This window comes from Ovis canadensis, chromosome 1, assembly GCF_042477335.2.
Source record: "Ovis canadensis isolate MfBH-ARS-UI-01 breed Bighorn chromosome 1, ARS-UI_OviCan_v2, whole genome shotgun sequence".
NCBI lineage: Eukaryota > Metazoa > Chordata > Mammalia > Artiodactyla > Bovidae > Ovis > Ovis canadensis.
In genome coordinates, this window is record NC_091245.1 from 92863027 (window position 1) to 92882022 (window position 18996).

The 18996-nt window shown below is 34.8% G+C and overlaps 1 protein-coding gene across 1 annotated transcript in view; it reads left to right on the plus strand.

Annotated features, from left to right (window-relative positions):
* The first annotated feature begins 1402 nt into the window (after window positions 1-1402).
* Window positions 1403-18996, plus strand: part of SYCP1 (synaptonemal complex protein 1) — a 141192-nt gene continuing 123598 nt past the window's right edge. Inside the window, exons 1-9 of the mRNA XM_069601483.1 lie at window positions 1403-1469; window positions 2001-2137; window positions 3304-3388; window positions 3569-3612; window positions 3782-3838; window positions 5447-5611; window positions 6348-6415; window positions 9204-9277; window positions 17855-17913. Coding sequence (XP_069457584.1) covers window positions 2030-2137; window positions 3304-3388; window positions 3569-3612; window positions 3782-3838; window positions 5447-5611; window positions 6348-6415; window positions 9204-9277; window positions 17855-17913 — 660 coding nt within the window. The 5' untranslated portion in view covers window positions 1403-1469; window positions 2001-2029. The remainder of the gene's footprint in view (window positions 1470-2000; window positions 2138-3303; window positions 3389-3568; window positions 3613-3781; window positions 3839-5446; window positions 5612-6347; window positions 6416-9203; window positions 9278-17854; window positions 17914-18996) is intronic.

Below are 18996 nucleotides of genomic sequence, written 5' to 3' on the forward strand. Positions count from 1 at the left end.
CATATAAAATGAAACTCTTGCACTTTTTCCTAGCTCAAAAATTATGTTTTTACCAGCTCAAAAATGTAAGTTTAGCAGAAACTATTATGTCTGAAAGGTTAAAGTTACACAAAACAAAATGAGTTATTTAAAACTATTACTAAAGTCCTCTGGAAAAGCATCGGTTATACTGTAGGACATGGAGAAAACTAGAACATACAGTCAGTATGTTGAAAACAGAATGTATTGTCTTACTGCTCAAACCTAGGTACCTAGCGCCATATTTATTGCTTCTAGTAGCTCAAATCTGAAACGAGACAGTCATTTCAGACTTTTGCTGCTCACTTTAAAAAAGCCATCAAGTCCTATTAATTTTACTTTTTAATTATCTTTTACATTTGACACATTTTCATCTTTAATGGCTCTGTCATAGCTTAGATCTTTGTACCTTACTCACGCAGGCTATTAAAATTGTCTCCCTAATCCAGTCTCGTATACCTAAACCATTTTTCATACTACGAATTTTCTTCTGAACTTGATCATGCCTCCCTTTCTGCTCAAAATCTCCCAAGATTCCCATCCATAAAGTCTAAAATCCCAAAGCCTTTGCAATGCCTTCACACCTGCTAAGTCTCTAGTCTCATCATTTTCCCATTTGGGTCCTCACACACCTATACTGCACTGCTTGCTTGGTTTCACTCTCCTGGACTCATCTTTCTTACAACTCGAGCGCTTCGGTCCTTCAGCTAGGAATACCCCTTCCCGTATTTACTATCTAGCCATAGTTTTATTTCCCCTTTCTGCTTTCTATAGAAGCAGTACTAGTAGCACATCCGTGAAGGATTCTCCTGACTCCAAGCCACTGTAAAGGCCATTTTCCCTTTCGAAGTGTCTCAATGACCCCTTACAACCATTAGGTGATTATTTGGGCTATAATTATGTTTGTACTTGTTTCCTTCCTGTCACTGTGAACTCTTGGAGGACAGAAATAGATTTTTCACTCTCAGTTCCAGTCTACCATAGTGTAAGTGTTAGTCGCTCAACCGTGCCTGACTCTTTCTGACCCCATGGACAGCAGCCCATCAGGCCCCTCTGTCCGTGAGATTTTCCAGGCAGGGATCTTGGAGTGGGTTGGCATTTCCTTCTCCAGAGGATCTTTCCAACCCAGGCATCGAACTCCAGGCTCCTGCACTGCAGGCAGATACTTTACCGACTGGGCTACAAGGGAAGCCCTATCATATAGCACCTAATCTATCACAGCACCTAATAGTTTTCTTCACATTCTTTAACAATAGCTGAAGCTTAAAGAATGTCAAATTCTAAGAATCCAGGTAAGAATTGTTACTGACGTAAAGGGAAATCTCGCGAGATGTAGGTCTTGCTCGCTTGGCTGGCAGACGCTGCTGACCGTTATTTCACGGTTAAATCGCGGTTCGCTCTGCCCCTCCCTCCTGGCCGCTGCGGTGGAGCTATTTCCCGCCTTTTCCGAGGTTCGCAGGCAGAAGTTCTTGTTGGTTCTTTCTGCTGCCCTAATGAGACAGGAGGTGGTGGTTCGCGTGGGCACTGAGCCCGCGATTTCCCGCTAATTTTTTTTAAAGGTAGAGTCAGGCGTGCCGAGTTCCTTTCCTGAGGAGGAAACCTAGAGGTGGGCGACATTTTGATACTGCCGCTCCCTCACGCAGGGCAGCCTCCAACGCCTCTGTAGTCGTCTAAGCACCTAAGCTAGTTCTTCCCGGCGAGGTGATGCAATTTAACAGGGCTGGTAGAGGTAACGGGCTTCTTTTCAGGCTGTCCTGGTGATGATGCTAGTTTGAATTTCTCGATTATGTACGCCGCCAGCACGGCCATTGGTGGTAGGGGAATGGTGGGGACTTAGGGAATGTTTCCCGCCACCCGCAGTAAGGCACGCTGTAGGCTTACATGGTAGCAGAGGTTTCGCCTATTCCCTTATATACCCATTTAGTACAGAACAAGTAGGGTATTAGTGGAACAATGTGAAACACTTTCCCCTCCTTGAGCAGTAGATAATTACACGACTGGAAGAGAGAAAATGGAAAAACAAAAGCCGTTTAAATTGTTTGTGCCACCAAGATTAAGTAGCAGTCAAGTATCTGCAGTGAAACCTCAGACTTCGGGAGGAGATTCTAATTTCTTCAAGGTAAATTTGCATATGAATTTTGATTTGATTATTCTTTAGGTAAAGGAAGCAAAGTGAACTTTCCTACTGGTGATGTTGTATAATTTTTTTGGCTGTAAATATCGTCTCATTTGATATTGCTATTTAATCTCATTTAATCTTGCTATTCTCAAGTAAATTGAATAGCATTGCTTTGAATTAATAATAAGCATACTTAATGTGTTTAGGCATCATTCATTTGAAGAAGTAATCAGTGGTGCTTTAGAATTCTGCGTACATAATGGGACCTGCTTATTTTAATCCTCCCTTGCTTTCTTAAAATGATTTAAAGCAACTTATATACAAGAGGATATAAATTAGAAGAAAATGTTAGAATCAAGGAAAATTAAGAAAATTTAGACAAATATATCAATATACTGGTAAAAATTAGTGTGACTGAAGTTAAAATTTGATTCAGAGCTTCCTGGTTGACAGGATAAAAAGGGAAATTTGTACATGTAGATTCTTTTAGGAAAGGAGGAATTATATCAAGTTTCTCAGGCAAAATAGAGCTTTTTTTTTTTAGTAATTAAATTTCTCAAGTGGAACTGTACGTTGGAGATGGGATGAAACAATGAATATTTTAATTTTCTATGCTGTAGAAAAATTCCTGTGTCTTTATAGCCAAGAGCATAATGCTAAAAATCTATTCAGTGAAGAAAATTCTCAATTCTACCAGGGGAAAGATATTAATAAAATTGAAGAAAACTAATATTCCAGGCTACTAATTGAATTTACTTATATTATTCCTGAGTACTTATAAAACATATGTAATGTAATTTTAGTTAGCTTTCTCTTATAAGTGAAAATTAAAAATTTTTGCTCTGTTTACATACCAAGGTCATTTGATATTTTTAACACAATGTATACATTAAAGAGGGGCTTCCCGGGTGGCTCAGTGGGTAAAGCATCTGCCTGTAATGCGGGAGACCTGGGTTTGATCCCTGGGTTGGAAAGATCCCTTGGAGAAGGAAATGGCAACCCACTCCAGTATTCTTGCCTGGAAAATCCCATGGACATTAACATTAAAGAATTTACAATTATAGTCACTTCTTTAAGGAGATGTATATGCAATTACATATTATTTACACTGCTAGTTATTAGAGTGATATGGGACAGTGTGTTTAAGAACTTCTTTGTGTTTCTAGGGTTTCAACAAATGTGTTGAAGATGATTTTGGTTTTCCATTTGCAATGACTAATGTCTCCAAAAATGGGGAAAACATTGATTCAGGTAGGAGACTAGAATAGCAATGTATTACCTGTGTAGAAGCATTTAAAAAATATACTTTGCTAGATATCAAATATAAGTATTATATTGATTGACATTAGCCTTGACATTAAAGCTGGATATAATACTTAGTATAAAAAATAAGATGTTGGCATTTAATTCTAGTTGTCTTTTATCTTGCAGATCCTGCTTTACATAAAGTTAACTTTTTGCCCATGCTTGAACAGGTCAGTTATGTATAGTGTATATGGATATAACCTGTTTAGGTATTGAATTGCTTATTTGAAAAAGAAAAAAATTCTTTAGTTGTTGGATTACTAGTCTTCAGTATTTAATTGCTACTATTTAGAAACATCAGAAATATTTTCTCACAGGATAAATTTATTCATTTTTCAGACTGATAATTCTGACAGTTGTCATTACCAGGAGGGACTAAAAGACTCTGATTTTGAGGTCAGGAAATTTCCTATTCATATTTAATTTATTATAATTGGAGTATCATTTATTTTTACTTGTGTTTATCTTTCTTTTGAGGCTTCCAAAGAGTTAATATTTAGTTATTGTTTTAAGTTACATTCTTTAAACCTTTTATCCCCTTCGTTTTTCTTTTAAATTTGCTGAAATAGTAGGCCTCTGTATTTTCCTGGATTATAAAAGCATCCATTCTTAAGAGGTAATTTAACTTTAAATCATAAAAATCAAGAATAGAAAAGGGGCCTATTATACAGAGTGAAGTAACTCAGAAAAAGAAAGATAAATACTGTATACTAATGCATATATATGGAATCTAGAACGATGGTACTGATGAATTTATTTGCAGGGCGGTAATGGAGAAACAGAGAATAGACTTAGGAACACGGGAAAGTTGGAGGAAGGAGAGGGTGAGATGTATGGAGAGAGTAACATGGAAACTTATATGTAAAATAGACAGCCAGTAGGAATTTGCTGTATGACTTAGGGAACTCAGACAGGGGCTCTGTAACAACCTAGAGGATGGGATGGAGAGGGAGATGGGAGGGAGGTTCCAGAGGGAGGGGACATAACCTATACCTATGGCTGATTATTTTGATAATTGGCAGAAAATAACAAAATTCTATAAAGCAATTATCCTTCAATTAAAAAATAGGAAATATCACAAAATAAGTAATAAAATACCCTTCTCAAAAAAAAAAAAAAGAAAAAGGAGAGATGGATACAATATGTGAGAAGGCTGAGACTTAAGCCAGTATTTTACAAAATATTCTTGAATTAGCAGGTATGATTGTCAGGCTTACTGACAATCTAAAGTCTAAAGAATTTGTAGGATATACTCTACTTTTGATTTTAGTTATGAAAATCATTCTTATGGCACATAGATGTCTTTAAAATAGACAGTCCGTGGCCTGATAAAATGCTATATGTTTGTTGCTGGGATTATGGTATCACAAATTTATAAATATGGAATTCCTAAATTTTGATACTAGGACTATCGAAGAGTGATTAGGAAAAAATAACTTCTGATATTTATCTTATAATATGTAAATTGTTGATGCAGGAAATCTGAACAAAATCTCAGGCTAAATGAAAGAACTTGTGTTCAGTATTATTTTTCGTGTCATTGGTATTATTTCGTGTCATTCAGTATTATTTTTCATATCCTTTGGTTAACTCTTAAACTGTTTGTGTAACCAAAATGTTGTAAGACCTCGGCTAAAATTTACAGATTTGTAGAGTGATTTATTTTAGCTTTTAACCAGCCAGATTCTCTAATTGACTTAAAGATTTCTAACTTCTGACTTAACGTACATTTTGAAGTAATTTGATTTTATTCAGCAATGAATAACTTAGTCAAATGATCAGTAACCTTAGTCAAGTGACCAAGTTATAAAGTAGAGTAGCTAGTATTGCCTTAGTAGTTAAAAAAAAGTTAACATAGCTTTCAGTATGATATTAGGGCAAAAACTGAGGAGAGATTTGCTCTCAAGTACTAAGATACTCATGGATGTTTTCAATAAGCAGCTGTAGTTTGGTTATACTAAACTTTGAACAATTAACAGTCTTTGAAAACTTATTTTATAATAGAATTCAGAGCCAATGAGCAGACTATATTCAAAACTGTATAAGGAGGCTGAAAAGATCAAAAAGTGGAAAGTGAATGTAGAATCTGAACTGAAGCATAAAGAAAACAAGTTGCAAGAAAATAGACAAATAATTGAAGCACAGCGGAAAGCCATTCAAGAACTACAGGTATAGTGAGACTTGGAATTGAAAATATGGTATAGTAAATCTTATAATGCTATTTAAACCAAAGTGTTACTTCATAGTTAACTTAGGTTTATCTTGTTTCCATCATGTGGATTTTAAGAATGGTGCTTTTTTGAAGTTTCATTAATATTAGTTGCATGTCAGTTTTAGGATGAACACATAGGAGAGGTTACACAAAGCTTAATTAAATGTCTAGGGAAACTAACTTATTTTAGATAAAGATTGAGTTAATGATTCTAATTATAGAGTTTTAATTTTTACTAGTTTCTATTCCTGATGATGTTTTGTTTGATATAAATGTGTTTTTTTAATATATTAGAAAATGACATTTTCTAATATATAAAGAAGCAGATAAAACTTTGAATGTGAAGCTGTTTAGCTTCAATATTGTGGCATGGTGAAAGAAAAATTTTGAGGAAATGTAGCACTGGGTTAGGACAAAGATAAAGCACCTTTTCAAAATGTTTAGGGAAGATAATTGTCCATAAAAATATTGGATATATTTTGGAGATGATTCAGGAAACCTTATTTTAGATTGATGAAAGTGAGACCCATATTCTTACAGGTTATCTATAAGTGTGACAAAAAGTTCTTTTTTATGTTCTAAAAAATAATTTTTATAGACCATCATAACAAGTTAGAAATGCTGCTTAATGATTATACTTGTTTATTTTGCTAACTAAAATGTGATGAACTGTTCTTCTGTCTTGTAAATTAGTTTGAAAATGAAAAAGTAAGTTTGAAATTAGAAGAAGGAATTCAAGAAAATAAAGATTTAATAAAGGAGTAAGTAATAATTTAATGAATTTGCTCTTTAAAAGTTTATTTTTATTTCAAGCTAATTATTAAAATAATTTCCAAAAATTTAATGACCTCTTTCTGTTGTATAATATTAATTGATATATAGAATTATGTCTGGGTGCTGTGGAGAAGAGGAAGACATACATATTTTACATTCTTTCATTTGGCAAACTGGTCACTGACTAATAACTTCTCACATTTAAAAAAATTTTTTTCACTTTTTAAAATGACCAGCAGAGGAAGCCATTATTTGGTGTTGAAAAGGGTGCTTGATAATCCTGTATTTACAGCTGCCTGTGTGGATTGTATACCTTTCTGTTTGATTATTGTTTTAGATGAAGCTCTTGCAGAATAGGGCTCAACTTAGTTCCAATCTGATTCTCACTGTCAAATTCCTGTTTTTGCCAGTGGTGCGATCATTCTTCCATTAACTTTGGCTTAAAACTTTATTTATTTATTTTTAATATAAATTTATTTATTTTTAATATAAATTTATTTTATTTGGAGGTTAATTACTTTACAATATTGTATTGGTTTTGCCATACATCAACATGAATCCGCCACAGGTATACACATGTTCCCCATCCTGACCCCCCTTCCCTCCTCCCTTCCCGTACCATCCCTCTGGGTCGTCCCAGTGCACCAGCCCCAAGCATCCAGTATCATGCATCAAACCTGGACTGGCAGGCTTGAAACTTTAGTATCATCTTTGACTTTTCCTTTTCTTTGTTCTAGGCAATAGCTAAACTTTATTTTCTGCTTCTTTCACTCAGATGGTATCATGCAGAATTTAATAGAAAAATGTAATTGTTTAATTTATCTGCCAAGTAAATGTTGAATGGTTAGAATATAATGTGAATCCACATACAGTGATAAATTTATTTCTATTTGCTTTAAGTTAAACATCATGCTAAATATGATTCTAGAAGGCTTCTCACCTTGTCAGTGAAGTTGCTAATAAGTGAAAAATAAGTTGCTATTATTACAGCATATTGTTTTAGCTTAATTCAAAGACAACCTATGATTTTCCAGAAAAATCTAGATGTTTACCTTAATTTTTTTTCCTGGCTAAATATGTTTGGATATTAGGGGAAGGAAGAAAGAGGAAGTTTCTAAAATTGTGTGCCTACTATATGTTTGGTACTTGTCACCTTTATATGGATATGTGATTGAGTTTCTATGGTATACATGTGTGCATGCTAAGTTGTGTCTGACTCTCTGTGATTTTATGGACTGTAACCCACCAGGCTCTTTTGTTCATGGGATTTTCCAGGCAAGACTACTGGAGTGGGTTGCCATTTCCTCTTCCAGGGCGTGTCCCTGACACAGGGATCAAACCTGAGTCTCCTGTGTCTTCTGCATTGGCAGGCAAATTCTTTACCACTGGAGGGCACCACCTGGGAAGGCCTTCTACAGTATAAGGCAGATCTGAATTCTTCTGTAGCCCTAATACCAGTATTTGGTAACTTGTGAGCTTTCTTAAATTGCTGCTGTCTCCATTAATAAACAGTTGACTTTTTTTTTTTTGTGAATACTGTAACTGCTTAGTTTATGTATATAGCATACACTGTAGTGTGGAACAGTATAGTATGATATAGTATAATATAGAATTTATGCCATTTTTCTGAGGTGGGAGAGAGTGACTATATTTTGGTGTGATATCTTTCTATTTTAAGCACTTGATTCAGTTGAATGTCAGTTTTGGTCTCAAATTGTCAGTTGTCATTCGAGAGCACCTAACATTTAGTTAAGAGCTTTGTCAGAATGTAGATAAGAAACAAAGTAATACTTAGAATAATAGAGTGACTTGATTATTGGATAACAAATTTAATATTAATAGAAAGTCACTCAGATCAACCAATTATTCGCTTGATCATGACTTTCTGAAAGGAATGTAGATTTTAGTATATTCTTTTTTTTCTTTTTGTATTTTTTCTTGAGTTTGAAAGAGACTTTGGGTATTTAAAAATCATATTCCTGGCTTGTAATAGAAGTTTGAGATACTGTAACTTTACTGAATTTGTTTAAATTTTTCTAACAGTTTTTTTGGCAGAGTCTGAGGGTTTTCTATATATAATAAAGTTATCTGCAAATAGTGACAGTTTTACTTTGATCTTTCTGATTTGAGTACCTTTTATTTCTTTTTATTGTCTTTTGCTGTGGTGGTGAAAATGAGCATCCTGTCCTGTTTCTGATCTTAGAGGACAAACTTTCAGCTTTTCAGGGCTGGATATGATGTTAGCTGTGGGCTTGTTATATATGGCTTTTATTATGTTGATATAGGTTCCCTGTATATGCACTCTGTTAAGAATTTTTATCATAAATGAGTTTTGAATTTTCTCAAATGCTTTCTCTGCATCTGTGAGATGATTAGAGGTTTTATTCACATAATGAAATTCAGGAAATTACTCATTTTATGTTTTGAAGGTAAGATAGTTGGAATATTTCTGGAGTAATTAGTAAATGAAGATCCCAATCCTGTCTTCTCATTTTATTTCTTAGGTGAATCTGGAACTGTTACTAAGAGATTATTGAAAGCTACTTGTTAAGGAGGCTTTTACTTTCAAAGAAGGCAATTATTAAATCATCTTTGCAAATAGTACAGTTGACCTATTTTCCTTCATATAGTCACTTATGAGTGATTCATGATATATATAAAATATTATAATGTTTTAAGAATTTCTTTAAAATTATAGTAATATTCAGTAGCTTTTAGATATGATTTTGCTTTGAGATCAGATTACATTTATGCAAACTCTTTCCTTTGTTCCAGGAATAATGCTACAAGACATTTATGTAATCTACTCAAAGAAACTTGTGCCAGATCTGCAGAAAAGACAAAGAAATGTAAGTATCTTTTCTTGTTTTATATGATTTTATCAATTTGTTATTACTTTAATGATGGGAGGTGGAGAGGGGAACATATTATCTTTTAATTTTTTGAAACCAGTTTTTATTTGAACATGTTATATGTGTCTTTTTTTTAATATGTGTCTTATACCATTTCTTTATGTAATAACTAGAATTAATGTCTCATAACCATTTCTTTATATAATAACTAGATTCTTAATTCTTTGAGCTTCGAAAGCACAAAGGTTTTTGAAAGATAATATTACATATTTCAAAAGGTATATATTGATACTTGACATTTATGGTTAATTCTCGTTTTTGTTAAAGTGTGATCTTGAGAGTAACCTCTTCCGTCTAGAAGAACCAGGAAGTTGAATCAAAAATGATATATAGTCATATTCATAATAGAAAATACTGATGGAGGGCTATGCTGAAAACATAGTACTTAAGAATAGCAATGTAGTATTTATAAATAGAATTCTCAAATTTCTTCTAAAGAAACATTATTTTAGAGGTTTTAGCAGGGGAGCGCAGCTACTCGCATACATTTGACCGAAGACCGGTCCTCCTCTATTGGGGATGGTCACCCTCTTCGACCGACCTCGAAGCTTTGGGAGGGACGCACATGGAGCGGTGAGGGAGGAAGGGGACACCCGCCTAGCCAGCCAGATAAGCCGAATCAACCCTGGTGATCAATGGGGTGACAGATGTCACAACCAGATCGCCCTAACATCCTAAAGAAACATTATTTTAAAACATTCTATTAAGATTGTGGTATATATGTAAAAGTGCATGTATTTATTCTGTGCATATTTTGATGTTAATTGTAAAGCAGGAATTTTTTTGTTTTGATGAAAAACGTTCTCTGATTTTTCAAAAATACTAGTGTTTGTCTTTGTCATTAATCTGACACCAGCTCTATTTGTTTGTTTCTGCCAAGAATCTATTGGGAAATACTGTGTACCTGCTTTTCCAGGATAGCTTCTATTTTTCAAAATTTAATTGATATCGCACAGCTTATTGCTTAACTCTTGGACTGAAGAGTTAGATATCCCTATGTTCAAATTCAAACTTCCAGTTTTTATCTGCCTGACCTTGAATAATTTATGTAACCTCTCTGTCCTTCTGTTTATTAGAGTACCTCAGACTTCCCTGGTGGCTCAGACAGTAAGCGTCTGTCTACAACGTGAGAGACCTGGGTTTGATCCCTGGGTTGGGAAGATTCCCTGGAGAAGGAAATGGCAACCCACTCCAGTACTTCTTGCCTTGAAAATCACGTGGACGGAGGAGCTTGGTGCAGGCTACTATCCATGGGGTTGCAAAGAGTCGGGCATGACTAAGCGACTTCACTTTCACTTAGTGTTGTTTAGAGAATTAAATTAGGTAGTAAATATAAAATGCTTAGAACAGTGCAAAGTACTCAATATATATTAGCTCTTAATGTTGTTTCCAGTATTGCTAGTTTTTTATTCTTGATCCTTGCCTATAGTACTTAGCTTTTGTAACTATATATACTTTCTAGAATGTACTGCTCCACTGTCAGCAGTTCCACTATACCCTGTTTATTCAACTTTCAAGATTAACTTTTCTGCCTAGATAAAAAAGTGGTGAAAAGTATATGAATGTGGGTAGAGAATCTATATTGATTACCTTGTAGGAAGTAACCTGGGCTAGAGAGACAAGGCTGTTAGTTCTTTCTTCTGTTTAGTTTTAAGCTAAATCAGAGATTATTTGGTGGGAGAGGTTAGAAGAACTTTTTAAATAGGTGCTCTCTTATATGAACTAAAGAGTGTATCTTTTCCCCCCAGTATTTCGGTTTATCTATTTATTTATGGCCATGCTGTATGGCTTGTGGGATCTTAGTTCCCCTAATAAGGATTGAACCTGTGCCCTTGGCAGTGAAAAGTATAGAGTTCTAACCACTGGACTGCTGGGGAAGTCCCTGCTCCTCTTTCAAGGCTTTTTTGATGTTGAGCTACATGATCTGTTTCTGTGTTTTGGAGATTAATCCTTTGCTGGTTGCTTTGTTTGCAAATATTTTCTTCCATTCTGAGGGTTATCTTTTTGTTTTGTTTATGATTTTCTTTGCTGTGCAAAACCTTTTAAGTTTAATTAGGTCCCAGTTATTTTCGTTACTCTAGGAGGTGGATCGAAAAAGATCTTGCTGCAAGTTATGACAAAGAGTGTCCTGCCTATGTTTTCTTTTGAGAGTTTTATAGTATATGGCATTATATTTAGTTCTTTTATTCATTTTGAGTTTTTTTCTGTGTTAGAGTTTTCTAATTTCATTTGTTTACATTTGTAGCTGTCTAGTTTTCCCAGTGCCACTTATTGAAGATATTGTTTTTTCTTCACTGTACATTCTTGCCCTAAAAAAGTCTTAATACTTGCTTTATATTTAGTGTGAACTCCATATGTATTCTTGCTTTAAGCCTTTATTTTTCTATTGTGATTTTCTGTTTTTTATTCATTCAACGTTAAAAAAAACCCTACTATGCACCATGAAATGTTCTAGATGCTGAGGAGAAACAATAGTAAAGATACAAATTTTCTGCTATTATGGAGTATGTACTCTAGTAAGGGGACACATACCATAAATGAGTAAATATAATGTATGTTAGGTGCTGATAACTGTTTAAAAAGAGAATATTTTGGGATAGAGTATTTGGGGAAGTTTTTTTCTGATTAAGTGGTATTTGACTAGAGACCTGAATAATTGAGGGGCTGTACCATGAAGCTGTTTTGGGAATGAGTATTTCAGACTGAAGAAATAGTAAATGCAAAATCCCTTAGTCGAGAGCCTGTTTAATCTTTTCAATTCATAATAATGAGGTCACTGTGCTGTTACTTCCCGTATTTCTTACCTTTTTTTGGTTTCTATTTTAACAGATAGGCAATTCAGGTTCAGATCACAAGTTTTATCTTACCTTTTGTGTGTGGGGATTCCATTACCAGTTCAGTTTTCAAAGCTTTTGCTGTGTTACTTTGGGTCTGTTTCATATATGCTCCACTCAAGATTAGATTGGTTCTGGGACTTGGATAGTGATTTCAGAGCCTCTGCTGTATTTGCCTTGGGTCTATCTTGAGTATGCACATTCTCCCTTTTCCCTATGGGACTTGTACCTAGTCATACAAATAATTAGCAATCCTCTTCTCCAGCTCTCTCTAGCATTACCCTCCTCACCCTCAGCCTTAAAGAGGTCTTGTCCTTTTGTCCTTCGGCCAGAATCATGGAGTTTCTCCTTGGGTTTTGTATGTCTCTTTCTGCCGTGGCTGCTGTAACTCCACTTCTGGGGCCACCCTTGAGACAGGGCTGGAAGAGAGAAAAAAAAAATTAGAATTTCCTGTTGGTGCTCATGCTTCTTATTAGATTTCTGCTGGGCCCTTCAGTTCAGTTCAGTCGCTCAGTTGTGTCTGACTCTTTGCGACCCCATGAATTGCAGAACGCCAGGCCTCCCTGTCCATCACCAACTCCTGGAGTTCACTCAGACTCACGTCCATCGAGTCGGTGATGCCATCCAGCCATCTCATCCTCGGTTGTCCCCTTCTTCTCCTGCCCCAATCCCTCCCAGCATCAAAGTCTTTCCCAATGAGTCAACTCTTCACATGAGGTGGCCAAAGTACTGGAGTTTCAGCTTTAGCATCATTCCTTCCAAAGAAATCCCAGGGCTGATCTCCTTCAGGATGGACTGGTTGGATCTCTTACATTTTTAATAATTCTAGGAGAAAAGGTAGGAAAAAACTAAACAAACAGGGAACTTGCCTTCACATGAGTCCCTTCTTCAGGTTTTTACTTTTCTTCCCAATCTACCTGCTTTTGCTTAGTTTTCAGATTCTTTAAGTAGTTGCTTTATGGATTTAATTCTGAGTTTTTGTTGTAATCAGTGGTAGAGAAAGGCTATAGGCTTATTCCATCCTGACTGATACTGGAAATTGGTTTAGATTTTCTGAGTTATAATTCTCAACTATTCTTGGTCTGATGATTCATTATTATCTTTTTAGGTCATTGTTTCTTTTAATAACTCAAAAAATTCCTCCATATTTTTAAATGTCTTTGGGAGGAAGGTTGGTCTGAATTACTTTGTTGTTACCAGAAAACAGAGTCCTGGACATTTTTTCAAAATATAGATCAAATAATGTCACTGGCTAATTTTTTCAGTGGCTTTCCATTATTTTCAGGATAGCATGGTTTTGCCACTTCCCTTTGGCTTGCCAAATGTTTCTGCATGCTCCACATAAACAGGCTCATGGAGAACTAAACAGATTATGCTTCTGAGTTTTCATATATGTTTATTGGCTGATCCTCCTTCCTTCTTCATCTTAATTCTTATTTGTCCTTCAGAATTCAGAATAATTATTACTACCCTTGAGATATATTCTCTAAATTTTCACTCTGTCTTATATGCTCCTCTTCTTTTACTTAGTGCCCTTAGTATGCTTTTATCATGTATTTATCAGTGCCTTCAACAAATATTGAGTACCTACCACATGCTAGACATCTCACTGTAAGCTTGTAGGCGAGGGATCATGCCTTATTTGACTCAGTATATTCAATGCTTTGCCCAGTGTATGTGAAGATAGTAGGCAATAAATAAATGAATGAATGAATGAAGAATAAATTTGTTTTTAGATATTCCTTTAAAAAAAACCCTTTAAATGGCTGGCTGTTGCACACTTAAGTACATTGAAATTCTTTAGCCTGCCATTTGAAGTACTACATACATTTTTTTGGTAGCCTTACTATCTAATGTAAGGATTACTTTATGTTGGAAAGGACTTTAAAACTTTTTGTTCTATTTTTATATCCATTGCTTTAATTATCTTTATAGGAAATTAATAATTTCCTTTATGACTACCAAGTGGTAGTCTTTTCTGTGTTTGAATATAGTTATGGTTGAAACTCACTAACCCTGAGATTGTCATTTAAGGACAACTCTCATTTTTATGTTGAAATCTGTGTGTGTTTTGTTGTTGGTTTTTGGCTACGTCATGTAGCTTGTGGGATCTTAGTTCCCCACCAGGGATTGAACCCAGACCCCTTGCAACTGCCAGGGTTAGTGGAAATTAAGAAATTTAAACAGGGAGTTGAATTTTCTTAGACTGAAATCTCTGTAGCTTCTTTATTCTTAATGTAATTATTCTCCTTAAGACATATAGAAAAAGTCCAAAGCTCATTTTTATCTCTTTAGATTTTTAAAGATAGTTACTTGTCCTTTTTGAATCTTGTCTTCTATAACCTACATTTTCAAGATTCTTTGAGCTTTTGTTATTTTGGTTGGTCTGTTTGAATATTTAGGAGTACAGATCTGTATGAGGTAATCTAATTTGTAATTTGACCTGTGTAAAGGCCTATTACTTGTCTAATTGTAGGTGTCATCAATGAACTCTAAAGTCAGCTTATTTGCTAGTTACATTGTATTAAAGACTAGTGATTTCATTATTAATTAAAATCTTTAACTTTTTTTACTTCATTATTTACACATGCATTTAGACTTTTGGATCCAAATAGCATTCTTTGCATTTGCTGCTAAGTCACTTCAGTCATGTCTGACTCTGTGTGACCCCATAGACGGCAGCCCACCAGGCTCCCCCGTCCCTGGGATTCTCCAGGCAAGAACACTGGAGTGGGTTGCCATTTCCTTCTCCAACTCGTGAAAGTGAAAGTGAAAGGGAAGTTGCTCAGTTGTGTCCGACTCTTCGCGACCCCATGGACTGCAGCCTACCAGACTCCTCCATCCATGGGATTTTCCAGGCAAGAGTACTAGAGTGGGGTGCCATTGCCTTAAGAATGGCCATTGCCATTGTCTAAAGAAAGTAATACTCTTTCTTTAGACCAGAAAAGTTTTATGATATCTTTGGCCACTTATTCTGATTTATGTTTGGGCATACTTTATTTATTTGTTGGCCCTTGTTTTTCATTTTTCTAATTGTTTTAATATATTTTTTTTTTACCTCTTTCATGTTCTCTTTTTTTTGTTTAATAGTATTTTTTTCATGACCTTGTGTAGATTTTCTAACCATATACACATTGAAATAAGCAAGAACTATCTAGACTAAATAAACAAACAAGATGTTAAACTGTCTTTGGATTTAGTATAGTGGTTGAATCCTCTTTTGATATTTATAGTTGTATGGCCAGTCACTGAACAGTTTCTAATGTTTTCACCTTGCATGGATCTACTTTTGGTAGGGAATCTCCTTTCTGTTGCTTCTGCCTGGTTTTCTGATACTCTGATAAATTTTGTGGAATATATGATTCTTAGTGAGTTTAGTCAACAAACTCAGGCATGCACAAAATTTTTATATCTTAAAATGTTAAAAAATCGTAAAGCCTTTATTCTGCTCACATGGAAGAAATTTATCTTAGTAAATTTGAATTTTTCTTCATTACCTGGGGTTGTATATAAATTTGGGGGCGCCCATATAGTACCATGTGGTAGAGAGGGACATTGACTTTTCAGTCATCTGTCCTTTGAGACTTTCTTCATTTCTATTGGTATTCAGTTACTGGTCTACATAGATTGCTGCTAAGCTATTCCTGATACCATTCCTCAGGGCCTATTCAGTTGTGCTGATCCTGTGTGCTTTATCCTGCCATACTTAATTACACAGTGTGTTGGGACAAGGGAATTTGTGAAGCTAAGGTCCCATCTGTCTAGATATATTTGACAGTTATTTCTTCTCAGGTTATGTCGTCTTCCTAGGGATGACCGTCCCACTCTGTTCTTGGTTTATGCAAAAAGAAAATCTTGGTCTCATTCTACTCTTGGTTTGCCTAAACTCTGTGGTTTCTGTGTTCCCCAACCCTGAGGCTTAGCTTGATGAGTGTAGAGGGCTATGGAACCATTGCATAAGTACTTGCCAGAATCCAGTATGCTCTCTGTTTCCTTTTTAAAGGCTTCTTTCACTGCAAACTGTAAATATTTCTTAAGACTAGAGGATGGTAGCTTTGTTCTGATTTGTGTATTTTGAAAATCTATTACTTGCTTATATCTTGACTCTTTCCCTTAACCCCAGTACTGGGGATTTGGAACTCAGACATTTTTGTTGCTTTTGGTTGAATCATCTCTTATCTAAGACAATGAATGCAGCAAGATCTAGTTGGCCAAATTAGGGCAAAGTAAGTATATATGTGTGTATGCATATAAGAGAGACAGAGAAAGAAATAAGGGATAGAGAGAGAGGGAAGGGAGGAGGGAAGGTGAAAGGAGGGAGTGAGCTGGGGGTTGGGAGATGAATAGATACCAAGAAAATAAAAAAGATAGGTTTTATTGGTTACAATTATTTTATCAGTACATTAGAACACTTTACTACTAAAGTCCCTTCTCTATGCCCCCCGTAGCAACTTGCTCCTGATAACTGTAAAGTACATCTATACCAATTTATTTTCTTTTTTGTAGTTTTATTTTCTTTCCAGTACTTGTCTATTGGAAGAATGACTAGAGGGTATTTTGGAAGTACTAGTGATGATGGTAATGGGAAGATTGGAAGTGTTGGCAATAGGATGCAATTCTTTGGTACAAATAGTTTTTGTGGAATAGAGATTTGTTGCTAACTGTGTTGGGTAGTAAATATGAGACAGTGAATGGATGGAGTGAGAAGGAGGAACTTTCTGTTGAAATACCAATGCGTTCTGTCTCTGTTTCTTTAACTTTTCCAGCCCTTTAATAGTCAAATAAAAGCGATCTGGCTCCTGTTCCACGTGCTTTGATAAGTCTAGAGCTCTTTCCAGTGTTTTTGAGAATACAAGAATACTTATATCTTCTAAAGTCAGTTCATTTCTCTCCTCATTGACATTTGAGTCTATCATAGCTGCCATTCTTGTTTTGCAGCTTGTTACTTAGAATCTGGAACTAATACCCTCCCTTTAGTTTAACATGGTTTTTGTGATTCTTGGCCTAAACAGGTGGAATGATGAAGGGATAGTCACATTGTCTTTTACTGCCTTGTGCCTTAATTCTCTGTAGTACCACATATCAACACTCAATTTGAGTATAGTTAGAGAGAATCATTGCTCAGGTTAAAAAAAAAAAAACTAAAAAAAAAAACAACTGAAAAAAAATATTGTAGAGGATTTACAGGAGATTTCTCTTTGGGGCTACACTTATTCTTAGCTTGTTCTTGTCTTGATGTTTATCTTCCTTTCTGTCTCTTCAAAAAATAGAGCAGAAACAAGAGTGAGATTTGTGTTTCATTTAAAATTCACCTCATGAATCTTAAAAATACAAAGGAAAAATACTTCACAGATAGTTGTTAAATCCCTAATTATTGTAAATGCTGAAACTATAAATATATTACAAAATTTGAATAAATTAATGAGTAATAATAATTCTATGAAAGGAAATTAGAGATAACTGAACAGCTCCAACTTTTGAGGTAGTTGTCATGAAGTATGACCATGCCTTATGTAAATTATTTTTAATACTACTTTAAATGACTCAAAAGATATACCAATATCCTTTACTAACACAGATTTTTAAATATTTTAATGCTTACCTGAGACATTTGACTGTTACCTTGTTGGAATCATAGTTGTTTTAAATTTAATTTTGAAATATTTTATGTTTATAACAGATGAATATGAACGAGAAGAAACTAGGCAAGTTTATATGGACCTAAATAGTAACATTGAGGTAAGTGGTAGTGAAAATCTGAATATTTTAAAGAGAGGCATTTCTAAGCAAATTAGAGTAATAGCTACAAAAATATGAACAATTGTTCTTGCTAAAGGGATTATTATTTACCTTTTGATATATGATTATATCTAGTAAAATTTTCAAGATTCCATACTATGAGTATTAATGTTTTGTTTTTTAGTGTTTTTTTAATTTACATGTTAGTGACACCATTTAACTTAATTCATTAGATATTAACTCTGTGTCAGAGACTAGCACATTTTGGCACATAACCATTAATTTGAAAAACTTAGCAAGTATTATTAATCTGTGTCTGGTGCCTGTTTACTTTTTTTAAAAATCCCATCCCCTATCATTCTTCAGTTTGCTTCTCTGCTGTAATTCTTTCTTTTTTGTTTCTCAGACTTGCTAAGCTCTTTCTGATCTTGCTTGTTTGAATTTGTTCTTTCTATCTAGAACTTTTCGTATCCAAGATCTTGTGCAAATATATATGCTTAATTCTGCTTTTTTATTACCCTCCTTACTGTTTCACCTGAAGTATCTTTCTACTCAGTCGTCTTCTCTCCTCACCTTGTCTTAACTTTCCTGAAGAGCACTTAAAACTACATGGTATTTATTTGATATACACGTGCACGTGTGTTGTGCGCACGTGTGTGTGTGTGTGTGTGTGTGTATTTGTGTTGGTGTGTCTTCTTTCTTATACTGAAATGAAAGGATAAGGACTTTGTCTTATATCCTAAATGCCTAAAACAGTGCCTGGCACATAATTGACAGTAACTATTTATTAAATGAATAAATGAATTAATCCAGTTTTACAAATCAGGATTTGTTGAATGTTGAGTGAACTCATGCTGACAGGTAAGAAATATAATTTGAACTCTTATTGGGAGAGACCTCACAGAGATTATACTCTAATAGATTGTAAGCAAAAATCAATTGAAAATTACAGATTTTGATGTGGGCTATTAAGTAAATGACTAGAGTACTAATAATTGTTTTGCTGCTCTTTGATATTATATAACCTGTCTCCAGTGCCTTTAAGCATCTGGGAAGCTATCATAACAGGCATTCTCAGTACAT